Source organism: Megalobrama amblycephala, unplaced genomic scaffold, assembly GCF_018812025.1.
Source record: "Megalobrama amblycephala isolate DHTTF-2021 unplaced genomic scaffold, ASM1881202v1 scaffold414, whole genome shotgun sequence".
NCBI classification, from domain to species: Eukaryota; Metazoa; Chordata; class Actinopteri; order Cypriniformes; family Xenocyprididae; genus Megalobrama; species Megalobrama amblycephala.
In genome coordinates this window covers 191,002-211,572 of record NW_025953363.1, presented here as the reverse complement: position 1 = coordinate 211,572, position 20,571 = coordinate 191,002, and the positions used below count along the sequence as shown (strand labels likewise).

Sequence of the window (20,571 nt, the reverse complement as noted above, 5' to 3'; positions counted from 1 at the left end):
CTCTATTGGATGACCTTTGACCTGTTCTACAGTATCATGATGATATCAAATCTGCAGCACAGGTATTAAATGCTCTCAGCATCAAAGTCTGAATGAAACTGATCATTAAAACAGTGTTTAGAGGGAGAAGATCCACCCAAAATAACATGAAGTAAATCAGGAGTGTCTGTTTCTGAAAATGATCAATAGAAATTTATTAGCAAAGATACTAAATGACAAAACAGTGTTTCTGCTGTCTTCAGGTAAATGATCTGGAGTGTGTTTGCATATTGATCAGATGCTTCAGTGCTCTGAGAGTGTTTATAGTGCTGTGAGTTTAACACTTCATCACTGACACACACAACAATCTTCATCAACATGACCGTCATCATCATCTTCATCTGGACTCTCACAGCGTTTGCTCAAGGTTTGTGGAGCACAAGTTTGATATCAATTCATTTCTTCAAGTATATTGTCAAAGTTTTGAGTTGATTTTCTTCTTGTTGTGTGTTTCAGAGTGTAGAGGACAGATCACCGTCACTCAGAGTCCCTCAATGACAGCAGCTCAACCAGGACAAACTGTGAACATCAACTGTAGAACCAGCAGTAATGTGCGCAGATGGGATGATGGAGATGAAGGTTTAGCCTGGTACTTACAGAAACCTGGAGAAGCTCCTAAACTCCTGATTTATTATGTAAAAAACTCCAGTCAGGAACTCCATCTAGATTCAGTGGCAGTGGATCTAACAGTGATTTCACTCTGACCATCAGTGGAGTCCAGACTGAAGATGCTGGACATTATTACTGTCAGAGTTACCACTACACAACATATTGGCTTAGTAGTGACTATGTGTTCACACAGTGATAAAGAGTCGTACAAAAACCTCCGTCAGTCAGAGTCACAGTGACTGAACTGATACTGCAGCTGCTCACACACTTTCACACACTTTCACACACTTTCACACACACTCAACAGTGCAGAAACACAAATATGATCTTAATATCAGCTTTGTTGAGCTTCATCAGTCTTTCTTAAGATAAACAGAAATTCTTTTGATGTTATCATCATTTTTAGATCATTTATGGTTTATTTATCCTCATTTCCACTCACTCAATATTTTAAAGTCATTGATATTTTTGATCATGTACTTTTATTATTTTTTCTTCCTAATCTTAGTTATACAGTAAAGATCTGAGGAACTGAAGCTGTCGATCACACAGCGAGAGTTTATCTGGACACTTCCCAAAACTCCTGTTATAATCAGTGACGCTCTTACACTACACAATCAATCTCTGACTGTATTTACATCGTGTTTGCATTGTTAGTTATGGTGAAAGCATTTCTGGAGTGCAGAAATTTAGTTGTAATAACGAGATCACTGCATTCACACCATCAACAGACTGTCTGTCATCTGCTCAGTTTCTCATCACTGCAACCTTCCCTGTGATGAACAGATCTAAATATAAGGCAATAATCAACACTTTTCACCATTCGCTCATTTAGACAGCTGTTATAGTAAAAATGTAGTGATAGTATTCGAGAAGTTTCCACATGTAAACAATCAGAGCGCTAAAATCAGAGTGGAAATAGCCATTTATTTCTAAATTATGACAATTATTTGATGTAAAAATCATATGAACATTATAAGTGCACCTCAGGAAACATTATAAATAATCATAAATCAGTTGGTGAAGCGACTCAGACGCCTGCATTGAAATCTGTTCATCTAGGAAACACATTCACCATGTCCTGTAAAAGCAGTCCTGACGTCTATCAGAGTTGGGATCATCAACCTCTATCCTGGTTCAGTGATAAAGAGTCAAAAACCTCCGTCAGTCAGAGTCACAGTGATTTGTGCTAGAAACACTGAATAAGTTCATTCACAAATATGAGGGCTGCAGCAGATGAGAAGATTTGAAGTCAATAACATCATTTTAGAGCTTCAGACGACTGAGAATATCGAGCACAGGTGAGATTATCAGAGATCCAAACACTGAAGGGTTCATCCTAGACCATTTGTCTATTTAACCCCAAATTTATCTGTGTATCATCTACACTCTTAAAAAAAAAGGTGCCAGGAAGAACCAAAAAGGGGGTTTCACAGCGATGCCATAGAAGAACCTTTTTTGGTTCCCTAAAGAACCGTTTTGTGAAAGGTTCTTTAAAGAACCATTTTGTTCTTGGTGCCATAAAGAACCTTTTCTGGTACTACAAAGAACTCTTTTTAAAGGTTCTACAAAGAACCACTGATGAAAAGGTTCTTTATGGCCCCATTTCTTCCAGATCAATAATATCCTCACATTTATCATACTATAAATTTTCTTTAATAGTTCATATAATAGAAGAAAATCCAAAAGTAACAACACTTGACAAAAAAACAGTATATGATTAAAATATTTATTGCATTTACATTATACATCATTGCAGTATACATCATACCTTGATACAGTGTGTGTGCGTTTAATAGGGGTGTGCACAAGTACTGGAGTATTAAGACTTGACACTGTCTGAGACTCGATCACTGCAAACATCTTCAATGTCATCCGTCAATGTCAAGTCTGAGTACTCAATGGTCACAGTGAATTTAAAAAATATATACACACTATAGTGTGTAATACAGTGAATACAACGTGTTAATATCAGTACCCCCCTCATCCACAACTATCCTGTGGAAACCGCCACTGGTGGTTTAAACAGTTCCCCCTTTCACAGTCCTTCTGATGAATGGTTGGGACTGGGTAGCATCCTGTAACAGGAAGAAAAAAAAAAAAAGAAAGAGAAAGAGAAAGAGAAAGAAAATTTAATTAGTTTCTCAATTTTCATAGTTTTAGCACAAGTATAATGATGCGACATGACAAAAAAAAAAAAGAAAAAACTGAACAGCAGTAAGAAGAGAAACAAAATCAATGCAAGTCAAAGTACAATCTTGCAAATTCATCCATCCATTCACTCTCCAAACCACTTTTTGTCATGGAGTCGCAGCCATCTCAGACCACAATCAACCCATCGTCACCAGATCAGCATGCTCCGCCCAGATCAGCTGTACTCCTTTGTCTGGTCTCGTCTTTACGTAAACTAACAGACTCCTTCGTGACACTCACCTGTGTACTTACCTGCCATTGTGGATTCCCGTCCTTTGTCTTCTGTCGTCTGCTTCCCAGTTCCCAGTCTTCACCGTCACTCATGCAAAGAGACATTATCATTACCAGTCAGCTAAGTCATCTATACATCTCTGAATTGTTATACTCACCAGTGTGCATCCCCGTCCAATTCCGTGCCATGATCTTTAGTCCCATTCAATGGTCCCTCAATGAAGAAATCGCCCAAGCTACATGCTCCGATCCTGCTCTGCTGGGAGGTCCTGAGGGGCTACTCTACCTACCACCAGCCTATCGTCTGTCCCTCATGGACTCAGCTCACGCTCTGGACACCCAGGTAGTCAACATACCCTCTCGCTCTTACGTCATCGCTACTGGTGGCCCACCATGGCTCAAGATATCTCCTGATACATCAGGGGATGCTCAGTCTTTGCTATTACCAACACTCCCTGCAAACTGCCACAGGGGAAGCTGGTTCATCTGCCTATTCCACATCGTCCATGGTCACACCTGGGGATTGACTTTATGATCGACCTTCCACCATCTGCAACAATACCTGTGTTCTTCATCGTTGATCGCTTCTCCGAAGCGTCTAAACTCATCCCTCTGAAAGGTCTACCTACTGCATTTGAAGCTGCAGAAGCCCTCTTCCAAAATGTGTTCTTCCACTTCAGCCTACCAGAGGACACTGTATCAGATCGCAGTCCCCAATTCATCTCACGGGTATGGCAAGCATTCTTCAAACTCCTGGGAGTTTCTGTGAGCCTCTCCTCCGGTTACCACCCGCAAACTAACGGGCAGACTGAACGGAAGATCCAGGAGATTGGGAGGTACCTGAGGTCCTCACCCCATTCCAGTGCATCCTTGGATACCAGCCTCCCTTATTCGCCTGGTCCGGTGAGCCCTTGGAGGTTCCAACTGTCAACCACTGGTTCCAGCAGAGCGAGAGGGTGTGGGACTCAGCTCACGTGCATCTCCAACAGGCAGTGCAGAGACACAAGAGGCAGGCTGACACTCGAAGAACACAGACCCCTTGCTACCAACTAGGTCAGAAGGTGTGGCTCTCGACATGGGACATCTGTCTCTGCCTGCCCTGCCGTAAGCTGAGTCCCTGTTACATAGGTCCGTTCACTGTGCAGAGGCAGATCAACGAGGTCACCTACAGGCTCAATCTTCCACCACACTACCGCATTTTACTATCATTTCATGTGCCACTACTCAAACCTGACTCTGAACCTTTGTTGTCTCCCTTCACACAATCTGGTGACGATAAGGTACTTCCTCTTCCTGAGCTCGCAAATGAGAAAGTTATCTACAGGATCAGGGCCGCCCTCGACAAGCGGTGGCAGGGCCAGAGTACCTCATTGAATTGGATCCAGCTGTTCTTCACACCGAACACCTAGATTGCCCAGCTCCTAGGGGTTGAGGTAGGCCCCGTCGTCACACCATCCGGCCGTCAGGAGCCGCCCGTGGAGGAGGGGGAGGAGTCGTAGCCATCTCAGACCACAATCAACCCATCGTCACCAGATCAGCAAGCTCCGCCCACTTGTTCACTCTCCCCGGAATTCTGATTCGCCGCACCTGCACCTCTTCATCAATGCACACCATAAAGACACTCACAACCTGCACTTCTTTGTCTGGTCTCATCTCTACGTACACGAACAGACTCCTTCACGATACCAACCTGTGTACCTACCTGCCTTTGTGAATTCTTGTCATCTGTCCTCCGTCATCTGTCGTCTGCTTCATCCCAACTCCTGGTCATCACCGTCACTCCTACAAAGATTATCATCACCAGTCAGCCAAGTCATCCATCTCTGAATTGTTATACTCACTAGTCTGCATTCTCATGCAGTTCCTTGCCACTGTTATAAATAAAATCTGTGTTTCAACTTACTTGTCTGTCACCTCCTGTTGTGTGACACTTGTCTGTAGGGTCATGGGGCGGAAGCCTATCACAGCATCTTGAACCACATATCCATCTAATTAATGGTATTTAAGCAATATAAGCACTAGGTAGCAATGTTATATGGTACCTTGAAAAAAAAAATCTTCTGCTTACTAAGTCTGCATTTATTTAATCAAGAATACAAAACAGTAATACAACACAAAAGAACTGTTGTCTATTTTAATATATTATACATATATAATATAATTTATTTCTGTGATCAAAGCTGAATTTTCAGCATCATTACTCCAGCCTTCAGTGTCACATGATCCTTCAGAAATCATTCTGATATGCTGATTTGCTGCTTAAGAAACATTTATTATTAAACAGTTTTTGCTTCTTAACATTTTTTGTGGAAATGGTGATACCTTTTTCAGGATTCTTTGATGAAAGTTCAATGAACAGCATTTACTAAATTTATTTAAAACTTTAGAAAATATAAATCTTTTCCAACGTAAATGTCTTCACTGTTACGTTTGATAAATTTAATGCACCCTTGATTAATAAAATAATTAAATTCTCTTTTTTTTTCTTAATTAAAAATCTTAATATTCAAATGTTTGAATAGTATCACTGTTTCCATAAAAAATCTGGATCAGCACTGTTTTCAACATTGATAATAATCATAAATGTTTCTTGAGCATCAAATCATCATATTAGAATGATTTCTGAAGGATCATGTGACACTGAAGACTGATGTAATGATGCTGAAAATTTAGCTTTGATCACAGGAATAAATTACACTTTACTATATATTCACATAGAAAACGGGTATTTTTAAAATTGTGATAATATTTTACAATATTTCTTTTCTGACTGTATTTTTAATCAAATAAATGCAGCAGTGGTGAGACTTCCTTTTAAAAAAATAAATAAATAAATTGCACCAACCTCAAACTTTTGAACATTAGTGTATGATTGAGGTCTGCTCCTATTCTGCTGCACGGCCATCAGCATGGAAGAATCTAGAAACATAACATGCAATTTGTCATAATATTTAGCATGCAGTGCCAGGTTTATTAAAAGAAAACAGAGCAGAAAAGGCCAAAGCCTTCCTAAACTGTAATATAACAGATGCATGGTCATAAACAAATATGTTGTGAGAAAAAAAAATACTATAAAGTTATTTAATGAGCTTTCTCATCTGTCAGCAATAGTTTGCAGCAAATTTTCACGCTGCGTGTATTAAGTGACGTCACCGATTAACGGTAGGCTACGTTACAGCGTATATTTTAAGCTAAATAAATAAATAATTGGCCAACTTCAAATAAACCATTGACAAACTGCCGGCAAACCCTTTACAAATCTATCAAAACCGCTCACCTACACATAAAGATGTGGTTAAAAGCCCAAACTTTCATAAACAAGAGTTTAGCCTACCTTACCTCTTCGGAAAACGGTTGAGATGCTAACGGACTTTTTCGAAGACTCCGGAGCCATTTCTGTGAAGTAAATATTCAACAGAAGCGTGTCAATTACATGTAAGAAAGTGTCAACAACAGTTGTGTGTATTTATTGTGTGATTTGTAGGGGTTAAACTCACCTGAAAGCATTGAAACCAACAGTGAGAGACGGAGTTCTTAAACTTGTCAGTTGGTGTTGCTGGCCCGTTTCTATGGCAACTCAGCGCGCGCGCCCATTAAAACACGTCACGCAGCACTTAAATAAGCATCTTGAATTAAAACACTACATAAACAATTTGAAATGTCATTAAATTATATTACATTATATTACATTATTATTCAATCGCGAATTTGAAACTCATTTTGTAGTTCTACGAACCATTCATATAGGCAAGGCAAGGCAAACCCTTTACAAAGGGTTTAAAACTAATTTTAAAACATTACTGCAGGATTTTTATACTAAACTTTGCTTTTAGTTAAATAATAAATTAATCAGCAACGCCTTCGAAGTCACATTATAATTTTTAAAGATTTTCAGTGAGCCTTGAGTCATGCAAAACATTAAAATATATAAAAGGATTGATCTGTTTTTCAATTGATAAACACCACAACTCTATTTATATAACTCAAAATTAATAATTTATATTGCATTATTTATATTAATTTGAGTCTGGAAAAATTAGTCTGAATTAGTTCTGGACCAGACAGGAGAATTTAGCTCACTTGATCTCACTTTCCTGAAAAATAAATAAATAAATAAATAATAATAATAATAATAAATAAATATATATATATATATATATATATATATATATATATATATATATATATATATACGTACACAACATGAGACTGAGTGTGAAGAACCATTTTATAGTCTAAAGAACCTTTCTGTGCTACAAAGAACCTTTTGTGCAATGGAAAGGTTCTTTGGATAGTAAAGGTTCTTCATGGAACCATACACCCTGCCAAAGAACCATTTAAGAACCTTTATTTTTAAGAGTGTAGATACCCTGAAGACATCAAACACGTGATCAACAGAATTTGGATTCATCAGATTGTTGAGAAGATATAGTTTTATAAGTGTATTGAGCCATGGCTAAATGAACTATCTTCTAAACGCTTTGACTAATTAAAATCCTTTTGATAACTTTTGTCATTAGTGTCTATAGATGACGTGCAAAATTTCATGTGAATCCGTCAAGTGGTTTAGGAGATCAAAAAAAGTTTTTAGCAACTCAAAATGGCCGACGGACTACAACATGTTGTACTAATGTTGTCCACTAGAGGGAACCACAGGAGAAGAAATCTATTTTTCTATCAGTTTCCATCAGTTTAAAAGTTTGAATCCAAAATTCACAGAACTTCACACACATGGACAACAAGACTTTCTGAGTAAACATGCGAGTTTCAGGAACTTATTTTTAAATCAGTCATTTATATGAATGGGATTCAGAGATGAAGGTCATAATACTAAAGCTGTCCACCAGAGGGAGCCACAGGACAACAAATCCTTTCAGATCTCTTTATGAAAGTCTGTGTAAATGGTTCAATAGATTGACTTGTAGTAATAAAAATGCATATAGGCCTAAATTCATTATAGTTTCATAAAGTTTAATAAAGCCCAATACAATTAGTTTGCAAAAAAAAAAACTGTATTCTCCAAAATACTTACAGATCATTAATTTTTATATTAATATTCATTTTATATTATACTACTGAAAACATATTTGTCAAGTTGCCAGACGTGACTGAATGTATTGCCGTTCAATTGAAGGAAAGAGACAATATTATCTGTCTATTTTAATATAGTACATAGAATAATACTTCCATAAAGAGATACTTAAAGACTCATATTTTATTTGGAAAGACACATGGCCATTGCTGTACCGTCTACTACACGATTCAAAGTGTTTCTGGATTGAAGTTTCTGAGCTGTAAAAGATCCCAATAACAATTCAAGCTACAAGTTAATCCTATTATGCTAGAGGATGTTCATGTGCATTAAAGCTGTCTAAAGACCAAGAGTTTGTCTTACATTTACAGTCGAGCTGATGATCACTTTTGCTCATGTGATTTTGATTAGATGATGATAAGTTTCATCGACGTTTCATTTTCACAGTGTTTTTTCACATGTGGTTTGAATTGTTCTAAATTTTATGCTATTTTATGCTTTTTAAAGTTCACACTTATATTTGATGTTGTGTTTGACAGGATGAGATGAACAAGCTCCTCCTGAACCTTCATTTAGAGCCTCATTTAAATACAGAATGAGTTCATTTGCATATTGATCAGATGCTTCAGTGCTCTGAGAGTGTTTATAGTGCTGTGAGTTTAACACTTCATCACTGACACACACAACAATCTTCATCAACATGACCTTCATCATCATCTTCATCTGGACTCTCACAGCGTTTGCTCAAGGTTTGTGGAGCACAAGTTTGATATCAGTTCATTTCTTCAAGTATATTGTCAAAGTTTTGAGTTGATTTTCTTCTTGTTGTGTGTTTCAGAGTGTAGAGGACAGATCACCGTCACTCAGAGTCCCTCAATGACAGCAGCAACCAGGACAAACTGTGAACATCAACTGTAAAACCAGCAGAGATGTGTTATTATAGTTCTTATGGACATTATTTAGCCTGGTACTTACAGAAACCTGGAGAAGCTCCTAAACTCCTGATTTATTATACAACACACAGTCTCACCCCCTACTCGTCAAATGTCTGACGCATGGTCAGTAGACCCTGGCGTCACTTTTTAACGCACTGGGTATACCTTTGGCGTTATTTTTCGACGTGCAGGGTAGTCCGATAGACTTCTATAGAACTCAACAGCGTTGAAATTTGACGTCTTGGGTCAGCACACCGCAACCCGTTGTCTGCCTTATGGGTCGACACTACAATAAATAAAAATAAAAAAGGAATAGGCTACAAAAAATGATTTAGTAAGCATTTTAAGTAAGCATTTTAAGAGTTTTCTTGTCATAGGTAGGACACTGCTTTAATTATAGCATGCTGGATAACGTTTTTATCGGAGGTTTGTTGATTTTAATAAATATATATAATATGCTACGATTGAGTTCAATTAATCTTTTTTTGTTGTTGTTGTTTTATTAAATCCTCTAAATTAATAACGCTGACGTCAACGTATGGGCGATCCCAAGGTCCATTGCGATTTTACACTCGGTAAGTAGAAGGGTTAACGTTAATTAATAGAGATGGATTACACATCAAAAACTGTTGAATCAGGACAAGAAGTTGTGTTTAGAAACTTTAGATTTGTAAGGTGGCCATTTCTGATGACTGATGATATTTCTGATGATATTTCTGATAAAAATATAGCTTTCTGCACCACATGTGCGGGCTAGCAAAGTTAGCTAATTGAATTCAAGTTCATTTTTGTCGCATATAATCATGTAAGGTACAATTATTGGGGAATGTAAGATTTTCATAATGAGACATACTGTAAGTGTTAGCTGTAATGTATGTCTGCGTTGGGATTCTTCTTGTGGTTGTGTGTCGTTGCTCTTTGCCCAGTGTTTTGTGCCCATTTATACACATGCTAGTCAGTGTAACTTATAACTGTACTAATGAAAGCATAGACATGAAAATAAAGCACATTAACAAATTAAATCAGTGTTAACTAAAAGCTTGTATTCTAAACTACTATGAATGCTGAGGGAGGTTTTTGATTAAAATCATCACAGGGAAAAGGAAATAATCCAGTTAAAGAAATGTGTTTCCTTGTTAATACAAAAGTATAATTAATAACATAAACAGATTTAAAAATGGCACTGATTATCAACCAAACTGGCATTGTGAATGGTTGGTATCAATATCAGCCATGAGTGTCAAGATCAGTCCATCCATATCTAGTGAGATATTGTATTGTGAGTTTGCAAGGCAACACCCAGCCCTACAGTATTCTGGCCTAATATTTATATAAGCACCCACAGACCTCCTCCACCACATCCCAAAGCATGGGCAAACTAGACCAACGTTTTCTCAAGTTCTTAAGTATTTTTGTAGTTGTATGTAGCATGATCTTCAAATCTGAATTTATATTCTTTCCCTTCTCTCAACAGGTCCCCTAGTCCCTTCATCATTTACTTTAAAACTTCAGCTTCGTTACAAAGCAAAAACAAAGGCACTTTTTAGAGCCACGTTTGTCTAGTTAATTGTTGTCAGTCCATCTGGTTCTCTGTTGTTCTTGCTCTTTTGCTCTTCCCCCCTATCCCTTTAGTGTTGTCTTGTTTGTCCTTGTTCATCATGAGTGACCATTCCAATTTCGAACAGGTCCTTAATGAGCTTGATGAGCTTGTTGAACATTCTAAATTAAATTATGAACTCAAGACCTTGGAAGATTTCATCAATAAGATGCCGGGAGAACAGGAGGCAGCACCATCCACCAGCCATCAACCAGTCCAGAAGGCTCCACCATCCACCAGCCATCAACCTGTCAGGTGGCTGAAGAGAGACAGTGATGGAAATGTTGTCTATGACAGACCAAGATCATCCCGAAACCAAACAGGTCAGTTTTCTTTTTTCAGTCATATTACTTAAAGGAGAACTCCTGTGATTTTTCACATATATCTAAAACGGAGATATAGATTGTTTTACCACTTGGGATTGAATACACGAATCAGTAACGTGTCTGGTATGAGATATGAGGTTTTTATTACATACTCATCCAAAGTGGTATAGACAACGAAATTGGGCCAATAGAAGTTTGTATCATTGTGTGGAATAAAATGAGCTTGTCAAAATCTATGGAATTGTAATGCTTTAAAGGTTGATTTGGGTTTTATTTTCTGCTACAGCTACTAGTCACAGCTACAGTCGTAAGACTGGTGCTCATACTAGGATGTTGGACAGCAGCATTGAGATGACCAACTACTGTCCTCCTGACACTGTTGGTATGTTCTTTATTTTGTCTCTATTAGTTCATTATGTTTATAGATTCTAATAATTAGAATGTAAATTACATGTTTTTGCGTCAGAATAGCCGACAACATCCATGTTGCACACTTTGATAGTGTAGAAAATTGTTTTTAAATACGATGTACTATTTTAACAGAGACTTTCCTTGAAGAGCTAAACCACTCACAGGGTGATGACTTGGATGATCAGGAAACGGCACCAGCACCACCACGAGCTTCCTCAGACTGGTCTACTCGAAAAAGTCTCCTCTCAGAGAGGTGGGAGAAAGAGAGACCCTGTCTGGTGAATACCATGGTGGCACAACAAAATGCGACAACTCAGATCTGCCAACAATGTGGCAGCAGTCCAGCTGCTGTCCGTTGTCGTGACTGCCGACCACAACCATTCTTCTGTGCTGATTGTGATGTTAGTATACACCGAAACCACGTGTTCCACAACAGGGATGCAACAATAGCTGGATTCTTTCAGCCATTGCCTCCAACAACCTGTGTCGTGGAGAGGGCTCTTTCCCAGTGTGGTAAGCTGTATTTCTTTCTTTTTTTTTTTTTTTTGAGTGTCCCATTTAGGGCTGCACAATTATTGCAATCGTAATTGCAAATATGATCCAATGCAACTGCCTAATGGTAAAATCTGCAAATAACCATGAATAGGTGACATTTGACTTTTATATTCACGTCATCCTCCTTGACTGTGCAACTTCTGGTTGGTGGGTGTGCGTAATGCGTGAAGGGTACAAAAATTCTGATTGGTGAACTTCAGTCGGTCAGTGGGTGTTTGTCTTCTTGTACACTGGCTGTGCTTCCCTATAAGAGGTGGCACAAATTAAAGAGACATTTGGAATATTGAACTGAATCAAATCATTCACATTAAAAAATCATTGGAAATGGTAATCGCTTTATCTGTCAGAAAAAGCGCAATTATATATTGTGCAGCCCTAGTCCCATTCTCAGTTTATTTAAATAACTTCACAGTATAATAGGCTTCACAGGAATCTGTTGAGTACTTTCTCTGAAACACACTTAATGACCTTTTATCTTTTAAAGCTTTTCAAATCATTGATTTAAAAAAAAAAAAAAAAAAAAAAAAAAATCATTACAGAATACTTCCCAGTTAGTACATAGGATGATGCATGTCTTTAATCCCTGCATATGATGTGTCTTTCAGTGTGTATTGTGCCGTTGGAGATGCCCGAGAAAATATGTAGTTGTTCTCCAGGATCGTTGAGTGTCAACCCAGGAAAAGTTGTTGCTGTGGTTACAATGAATGGTAAGAATAAAATGAACTTAAGGGAACATTCCCAATCAAGTGGCTGTAGCGTCCATATCACATTGTGGGCAAAGTGCTGATAGGGACCTGGGTTGGACTTTAACCTGATTCCACCCCATAGGGCTCTCCCACTCGCTTCCTGCCACTTTTCATTGTCCTATTTGAATAAAAAAACAAGGCTGTGCTATTGGCTTTGTAAATGTGTCCTGATCTATTTCTATTCAAATGTTCCCTATAGTGGTCTGAGCTGGGCAGGGTTTTCAGTCCTGCATCCCCCCGTTCCCACAATATTCTGTCCCGTTCCGCAATAATGTGACGGTTTAGTCCCGCTCCCGCCCGCATCTATAACCTTATGTGCATCTCCCGCCTGTGAAAGACCGCAGGATAGGCAGGAGGGATGTTCAGTTTTGTGTTCTGTCTCACGAAAGAGGCACTTGACAACTGAGAAAGACTGCCAGATGTCTGATTTTAAGTTTCTTGGTTCTGAATGTACTACATGGGTGATAGTAATGTAGGCTACTTTTCTTTAGAAATTCACAAATATCTGAAGTAGCCCAGTGGTGTCCTCTTCTTCTGTCATGCTTTCAATTTCAAGTTTCAACAACAGAGCAGCAGGAAAGAATTGAAACCACGTAAACAACACTGTCAGTTAGGCTGCTTAAACCCCTTTTTTATCTTTTTTTTTTATTGCTGCCTAATAGATTATCTAGCTGAACTATAATTACATACACTACTTTCTCATTTGTATATGTTGTTTTAAACACATATTTCATTTGCAGAAGTGCAGTGAATCATCTGTTCCTCCCGCACCAGCAAACACACCTGTCTCATCCCGGCCAGTCCCGCATAGAGCTTTCAAAACCTGTCCCGCGCTGCAGTCTTTTGTGTCGGGACATGTGGGAGGTGCCTCTAGTTCCCAATGCATTTGTTGTGCATAATCCAATGTGTTCTTGATTTTTCCAGGACGATATGATCTCAGTATGCCTGAGATGAAATGCGAGGCATGCAAAGCCACTTGGAGCGCTGGAGTGGATGACCTGGTCCGAAATGACTACTGGCCTGCTACCCTTCACTTTTCCACGGTGTACGCTACAGATGTGTTTTGTTCATATGAAGAGTTGAAGATGGCAGCACCAGGACTGTCCTGCCAAGCATTTTTAAGAATGCTTGATCAACGAACTGTCCGATTTGGCCGTGTGAGTATTAGTGGTGGGAATCACTAACAACTAGTACTAGTATTGACGTGTATCGCAGAATGACTATGGTGACATTATCAGCACATTGATTATTATAATTGGAGCATGTTGATGATATCAAAACACAGTGATTCAGCTGTACTTGATACATCTATAGAACATCATCTAAGATTCAAAGTCTTTGTGTAAAAACTACCGCTCAGTAAAAAATCTAAATTCGTACACTACATGTACAAAAGTATTGGAGCAATTTATCAACTCAATCACTCAAAACATTAGACCTGTTGTATAAGATCAAGTAGTGATGTCCTTGTCACATTCTAGTCATGCAGTTTGCATTCAGAAAAAAAAAAATAGGTCCATAAAGACATGGTTGGTTAAGTTTGCAGTGGGAGTTGAGTTTGCTGTGGAATTTGTCTTTTTTTTTTTTTTTTTTTTTGGAGACTTTGGTCGTGATGTTTTCCAAAAGATTTCCAATGATGCACTGGGCTGCCTGTGATGAGCAGCTGCCTGTGGAGGCTCGATGCTGGAGGATTTGGTGTCACCTTTGACCTTATTAACTTTAGTTAACTTTACTGTGAATTATGTTGACATGTTTTACTGTTCTGAAACAGACTGGGAAGATCACAGCAGACAGCTTCAGAAAAAGCTTTTTGGAGTGGGAGGCTGTTAGATTTGAGGTGGATAAGATCTGCAGGGAGGAGCATTTTGTCTGTCCTGCGTGCACCCCAGACATGCTTGCTGTTTCTGTGGATGGAAATCGCAAGCACTACCGCTTTAAGAATGCAGCAAGGTACTTACAAAATGTGTGTAATTTGCACTGTTGTTAAAGTAACCTTTGCTGTGTCATATTGAAGGTCAATGTGTACCTTTCTTTCATTTAGATCTGAAGAACAAGCCTTATTTGATGGCATCTTCATTGCAAAAGATGATGAAGTAGAGAGATTTGTGGATTACATTCATTCTACCACCAACCATGTAAACTTGTTGTACAATATTTCTAAAAACACCACCAATAACATCTTACAGTTGACATTGTTTGGGTGACTATTTATATTAACCTTTTTCCATGTTGTAGGTCTCTGGAAGAGGTGTCTGTGGAGGGGAGTGGTCAGCTGCCAGGGAAACGTCTCAGAGATCCTCAAGTAAAATTGATGAGGAGGGACTTGAGCTTGCAGTCTGTCGACATGGAGTTTTTCTTGGCGCTCTCAACATGTTCAGGGGAGAAATCTATGCTTATCCCCTCTACCTGCAGAACAAGCTGGCAAATAAGCCAATAAGCTTTTTTGCCATGGATGTAACCTGCAAGTACTGGCCCTACCTCAACAAAGTGGCAAAAAGCTGCCCGGAGCTCCAGCACCTACTTAGCATGAAACCGTTTCTCTCAGTGTTTCATGCCAAAGCCCATGATTTTAAATGTGAGGTAAGAAAACATTACCATGTCATTGACTGTCCCTAAACACCTGCAAAGGTATGTTGGCAGCTTTTAAGTATTTTCTTTAATAGGTTAAATGGAGTGGAGCTTACCAGCAAGGGGCCGGATTGACACTTGGGGAGGAGGTTGAGCAGTGTAACGCCTTCCTCTCTAGGATTGCTGTGACCACGAAGCACATGTCCAAAGCAGGTAAGGTAACCACACACTGGACTACTTAGATTGAAAGTGTTACAAGAAAATTGTAGCCAGTGAGGGACATGTGGTACAACACAGATTAGTGTATTTTTTTTTTTATTTTTTTTTTTTTTGCAGGACGTACAGACATGCTTACACTGATGGCCATGCGCTGGAATCAGCAAAAGTTTAAGAACTTGGCTACTTCACTTGCCTGCCGATATCAGAAGGTAGAGATGAGTATTGTTATTTTCTTATATTGTAAATACCTTCTATTGTATATTTTTGTAGGTATAACATTTTTCTTCTTTCATTTCCTTTTTTTGTTATTTAAGGCCACAAAACGCCTGGAGAGCCAACTTCAGGACCTGGAAAGCATGAGAATCCAGCTGGCAGTGACACAGGTTGAAGTTGAGGGCTGGGTCACTGATATTAAGGAGTGGGCAGAAGGTGAGAGTTATACTATTACTTTAATGTCTCAGTTCTGCAGAATAATGGGAGACATGCTTCTGCAAGTAATTACTGTTTTAAAATGAAATCATACATACAATGTTTTCTTGGTCATGTACTTATGCAATTAAAATGCCAAATTGTAGTATGTAGTGCATGCACACTGGAAATCATGCCGAAACAAAGTGCCCTGAAAGTACCTGAATGGTTCACAGTCCAAAAGTTGGAACATTGGACATTTCTCGCAGTTAGCGGATCCTATCTTGGCTACGTTGTCATTTTCTTTGGTACCCTGTTACATACTTCCTATACACGCTAAGAAATATGAAATGATTATTGAGACTCACCTGTCCTTCCTCCAGGAGCTTTTCTTTTATAAAGAAAAAAAAGGAAGCAAAGAGGGATAAAATTTCCCTGTGGAGTTACATTGGACTTATATTTCATCCATGAAAATTAAGCAAAATGTTTGATTCAGCAACAACATCCCAAAAGAATGATCTTGACGCGGTGCAGTAGAATGGAGGTGCTTGGCCAGCATTAAAAGAAGGTCCCAGCGTACAAAGACACCGATGGCAGCAAAGGTCGGGCCCGGATCGGCGCAAAATCAGAGAGGAGAAGGCCATTCTTAGCTGTTGTTGAAAAATACAACATGGTTCCAGATACAGAAAGAATCGCCTTTGACATCATTCTCTTGACGAGACAGTTTGGCCATGGCAACTTTCACATCGTGGTATGTACACAAATCTGTTGAAATTTTGTTTGATTCACATAGTAGCACAAAACCAAATGCCTTATCACAGATTATTTCAGCTTTGAAAAATACTTTTCACTTATTTTCCACAACTGTTGACTGTAGATTTGAAAACCAAGAGGAAGCGTTTGATGTTGTGATGGCAATAAGGAACTTGAGGAGGAGAAGAAGATCTTTCTGAGATGGCAAAAGAAATCTCTCTCCATGCAGACACACTCAAGGAGATGATGCCAGCTTTCCAGTGACATTGAAAAGCGTATTTAAGTAATGGTTGTAATACTATACTGTACATTGTAATTTTTTTTTCTGTAATTTTTTGTTTTACTCCCATAAGGGAGCTGTGGGCTCTAAACGAAGAAGGGATGGTTTCCCAGCACTTTGAGAAAAAAGAAGAAGTCACCAGAATGATGAAGCATGCAGCTGTTATGCCAAGTTTTGACTGGAACAAATGGACTTCCAGAATGATTGGGATGGATACCAGTGATGAACTGCAGAGACTGAATGAGAGCTCTCAAAGTGAGAAATGAGCATTAACTCACTTTTGTTTTGATTCCTTATATTTGTCAGTGTTTCCTTTTTAGTTTTTTAGGTTTTTTAGCAGTGGGGGCGTCCAATCAAGTTAACTTAATTTAAATTTGCAAGACCAGGCTTAAAGAACTGACAACATAAGTTATACGACTTACGGTTCTCAAGAACGTACACACACAATTCAACTGGCTTATCATCCGTACAGCGTCTCTTTTTCCTTTCTCCCTTTTTCTGCTGAGTGACGCGCATGCCCGCTTTCAAATTCATATATTTCTGATATACAAATCTTTGTAATGTAAACAGTTTAAAAATGTCATTACAAAGTGACAATTATATTTTGGATATAAATATAAATTCTCTTCAGCGTTCTGCTTTCTCCACCCCATTCTATCAGGGAAATCTGTAGAAGCTTAACAGGTTTAACAGAGGCCATCCTTATATTTAACATATTTCAGAAATGAAATGCCATTTCTTTCAGCCTAAAGGCCTGGCCCCCATCTTGGGAACATAGGAATGACTGTGTCATAGAAGAAGGTCTGCTAAAATGACTGTTGTCACATTGCTGGTTCCAAGAAACAAAAAAATGTGGCCATGTGGACAACAATAAAGTTCTTCTGTTCTTCTAATGTTGTAAATAAAAATTATTTGTTTATAAATCTCTGCTTCATTATTCAAAATGTTTCCTTAATTTTGGACAATAAACACTGTTTTCGTACAAGCTGCTGTCTAAGTAACATTTTAAAGCCTTGTAGTACTCAAGGTATAGCCAGCTTTGGTGTTATGAATAACCTTACAGTTGACACTAACCATATTCTTGTATCTACACTGTTTTTGGAAAAAAAAAAAAAAAAAGACACGTTTGTAAAATGGAGCTTGCCCTCAATATGTTTTCCATGTGTAAATGAAGTTTACTGCTACACACTATATAAGTTTGTAACAAATAAAAAGGAACATTTAAGTGTATTGACTACAAAACAGCTTTCCCATGAGTTATAGCCATGTTTTCAACCATTGTCAGCACACCTGAGAAGTCAATAAAAAAAGTAATAGTACTTAATAAATTATTAATACAATGATTTTACTGTCATAATCAGCCAGACAGTGTGTCACATACAGTAGGTTCTGACATAACAGTTAACGTTAGGCGTTATTGGCTTGAAATGCTCCAGATCCAGGCCTATGTAACGTTAGATGAGCAACTTTTCTCGTAGTTTTCTCTTCCTTTTCCAATTGGCTGCTTTGTAGTGAGAAATGTGCATTTTATTTTTACAAAACTAAAGATACAGATAATATACATTCATTGAACGAAGATTATCTTTCGTTGCTATGGCGGTTGCTATTGACGCAGCTGAAACCACGTAGCTTGCATTACGTACTTCCGCCCGGAAGTATTTTCTTCACTTTATATATAATTATATTTATAACATTTCTCCACAGAAAAAAACAATATGATAAGTCAACAATACGATATGTTCATGTTAATGCTATCACATTTAATAATTTCTCCTTCGATTCTGAGAAATATGTTTTTTTTTCTTTTTTGTAGCTGAAGGTTATGGAAGTGCCTCGTGTTGTGGGCGGAGTTTGCGCGTTCTACTGTTTGGCTAAAATATCTGAAATAAACCAACATTTTAAATTTTTGTTAACACAGATTATCTAAATGCAGTGTAATTACTAGTTTGACTGCACTAGATATTTGATATATTCAGTAGATATATCTTTTTACAACCCTAGTTTACAACCCTAATTTGCAAACCGAAAGAACTACAACTGTAGTGCTCATTTGTATCAAGCTGCATGGTGTGGCTATTGGGAATTGTAGTTTTTACCAAATTTGTATTTTCCTTAGAATTTGAGGTTGTAAATAGTTAGTTGAAAGTATAGTGAGGGGTTTAGGGGTATGGTAAACACATCTATGTAATCAGATTTTAAATATGTAATTGTTAAGTGGGTTTAAATACATTTTAACCATATTTGACAGCGCCCCTAGTTGTTGCCTATACTGTATATACCTCAGTATGATAGCTGAGGTCAAGAGCTCTCTATACCAGTTTATCCCATATATGTAGCCCCTTTTGTTGCTGAATTATAAGCCTTCAAACATGCACCAAGGTGAAGTTTCAAAGGTCAGTATTTCAAAGTAGGAGCTATATAGAATTTTTATATTAACATATGTTACTCTCCAGGTCAAGACCTTTCCAAAAATGTATTTGGTTTAGCTGTACAACAAAATTTTAATTTTCTCATTTCATGGACATAAGGCCATCTCAGGTCTAGTTTCAGAGAGCACTTTGAGGTGTCAATATATAAAATGAACATGTTTGTTTGTTTGTTTGTTTCTGAATGTGTAAACAGATTAATTAATGACCCCACAACATGAGGAATACCTTGTCCACACACACACACCCCACCAGGCTAGACACACACACACACACACACACACACACACACACACACACACACACACACACACACACACACACACGTTTTTGTGAATTGTGGGGACTTTCCATAGGCATAATGCATTTTATACTGTACAAACCGTATTTTCTATCCCCCTACACTACCCCTAACCCTAAACCTAACCATCACAGGAAACTGTGCACACTTTTACTTTCTCACAAAAACATCATTTAGTATGTTTATTAATCCATTTACATTGTGGGGACCGCTGGCTGGTCCCCACAATGTAATATAAACAAGTATACACACACACACACACACACACACACGTATTTCTGTTTGGGACACACACATGGCTTATAAGCATAACTATTTATGTTAATGCTGCTATGATGGTACACATACCGTAGGCCTGTTGCATCCTCTGTATTTAACAACAGCGTGGCTTCCCAAACGATTAGAAAGTGTTATAAAAAGGAAAGGTGATGTAACACAATGGTAAACATGCCTCTGTCCCAATTTTTGTTGAGCATGAAATTATAACTTTGTTTATATTTGCAAAATACAATTGTGCTGGTCATTAACTAATTGTTGAGTCATATGTCTTTGTGGTTATGGCTTTTGAATTAATTTTAAATTAGTTAATAGTCATGTGCCTCAACAAGTAAAGTCATAACATGATGCTTTTGCAAATCGTTAGCTAATGATTAATTAAATCAGACAACTGAAAGTTGAAATGCATGGCTTTGACCCATTGTGATAATTAACACATTAATTTACATTATTAGTTAATATAATGTTATTTGAGATTTAACACGATGTCATATTTAATTAACAGCAATTCATATATTATTTAATCTATGAATCATATAGAATGTTCGTTAGTTGCTGATGCAGTGATCATTAATAAATGGTTTAGTTCTTAATGAGTCATACATTAACTCATGATTATCTGTGCATTAGGTATGCATGAATTAATGCATATTAGTGTACCTGTAT

General features: G+C 38.0%; 1 protein-coding gene and 1 long non-coding RNA gene across 2 annotated transcripts; one reads left to right on the top strand and one right to left on the bottom strand.

The window, feature by feature from the left end:
* Positions 1–2,363: 2,363 nt before the first annotated feature.
* Positions 2,364–6,726, bottom strand: LOC125261410. Its single transcript, XR_007183287.1, has 4 exons — positions 6,570–6,726; positions 6,412–6,468; positions 5,918–5,991; positions 2,364–2,726 (listed from the first exon to the last, which is right to left on the bottom strand). It is a non-coding gene; the product is annotated as an uncharacterized LOC125261410 (long non-coding RNA).
* A 2,336-nt stretch (positions 6,727–9,062) lies between these two features.
* On the top strand, positions 9,063–17,168 carry LOC125261404. The gene is made up of 14 exons (XM_048179970.1): positions 9,063–9,614; positions 10,514–10,959; positions 11,249–11,344; positions 11,506–11,886; positions 12,534–12,635; positions 13,599–13,831; positions 14,446–14,624; positions 14,716–14,809; positions 14,910–15,254; positions 15,338–15,455; positions 15,579–15,670; positions 15,776–15,890; positions 16,366–16,402; positions 16,976–17,168. The coding sequence occupies exons 2-14, from the start codon at positions 10,698–10,700 to the stop codon at positions 17,166–17,168; spliced, it is 2,247 nt and encodes a 748-aa protein (XP_048035927.1). The 5' UTR covers positions 9,063–9,614; positions 10,514–10,697.
* The last annotated feature ends 3,403 nt before the right edge of the window (positions 17,169–20,571 follow it).

Coding starts and splice junctions, on each gene's coding strand:
- LOC125261404 (XM_048179970.1), top strand. CDS start 10,698: ATGAGTGACCATTCCAATTTCGAACAGGTCCTTAATGAGCTTGATGAG. Junction 11,887..12,533: donor GAGGGCTCTTTCCCAGTGTG/GTAAGCTGTATT, acceptor TGTGTCTTTCAG/TGTGTATTGTGCCGTTGGAG. Junction 15,891..16,365: donor TATTAAGGAGTGGGCAGAAG/GTGAGAGTTATA, acceptor TGTTTGATTCAG/CAACAACATCCCAAAAGAAT.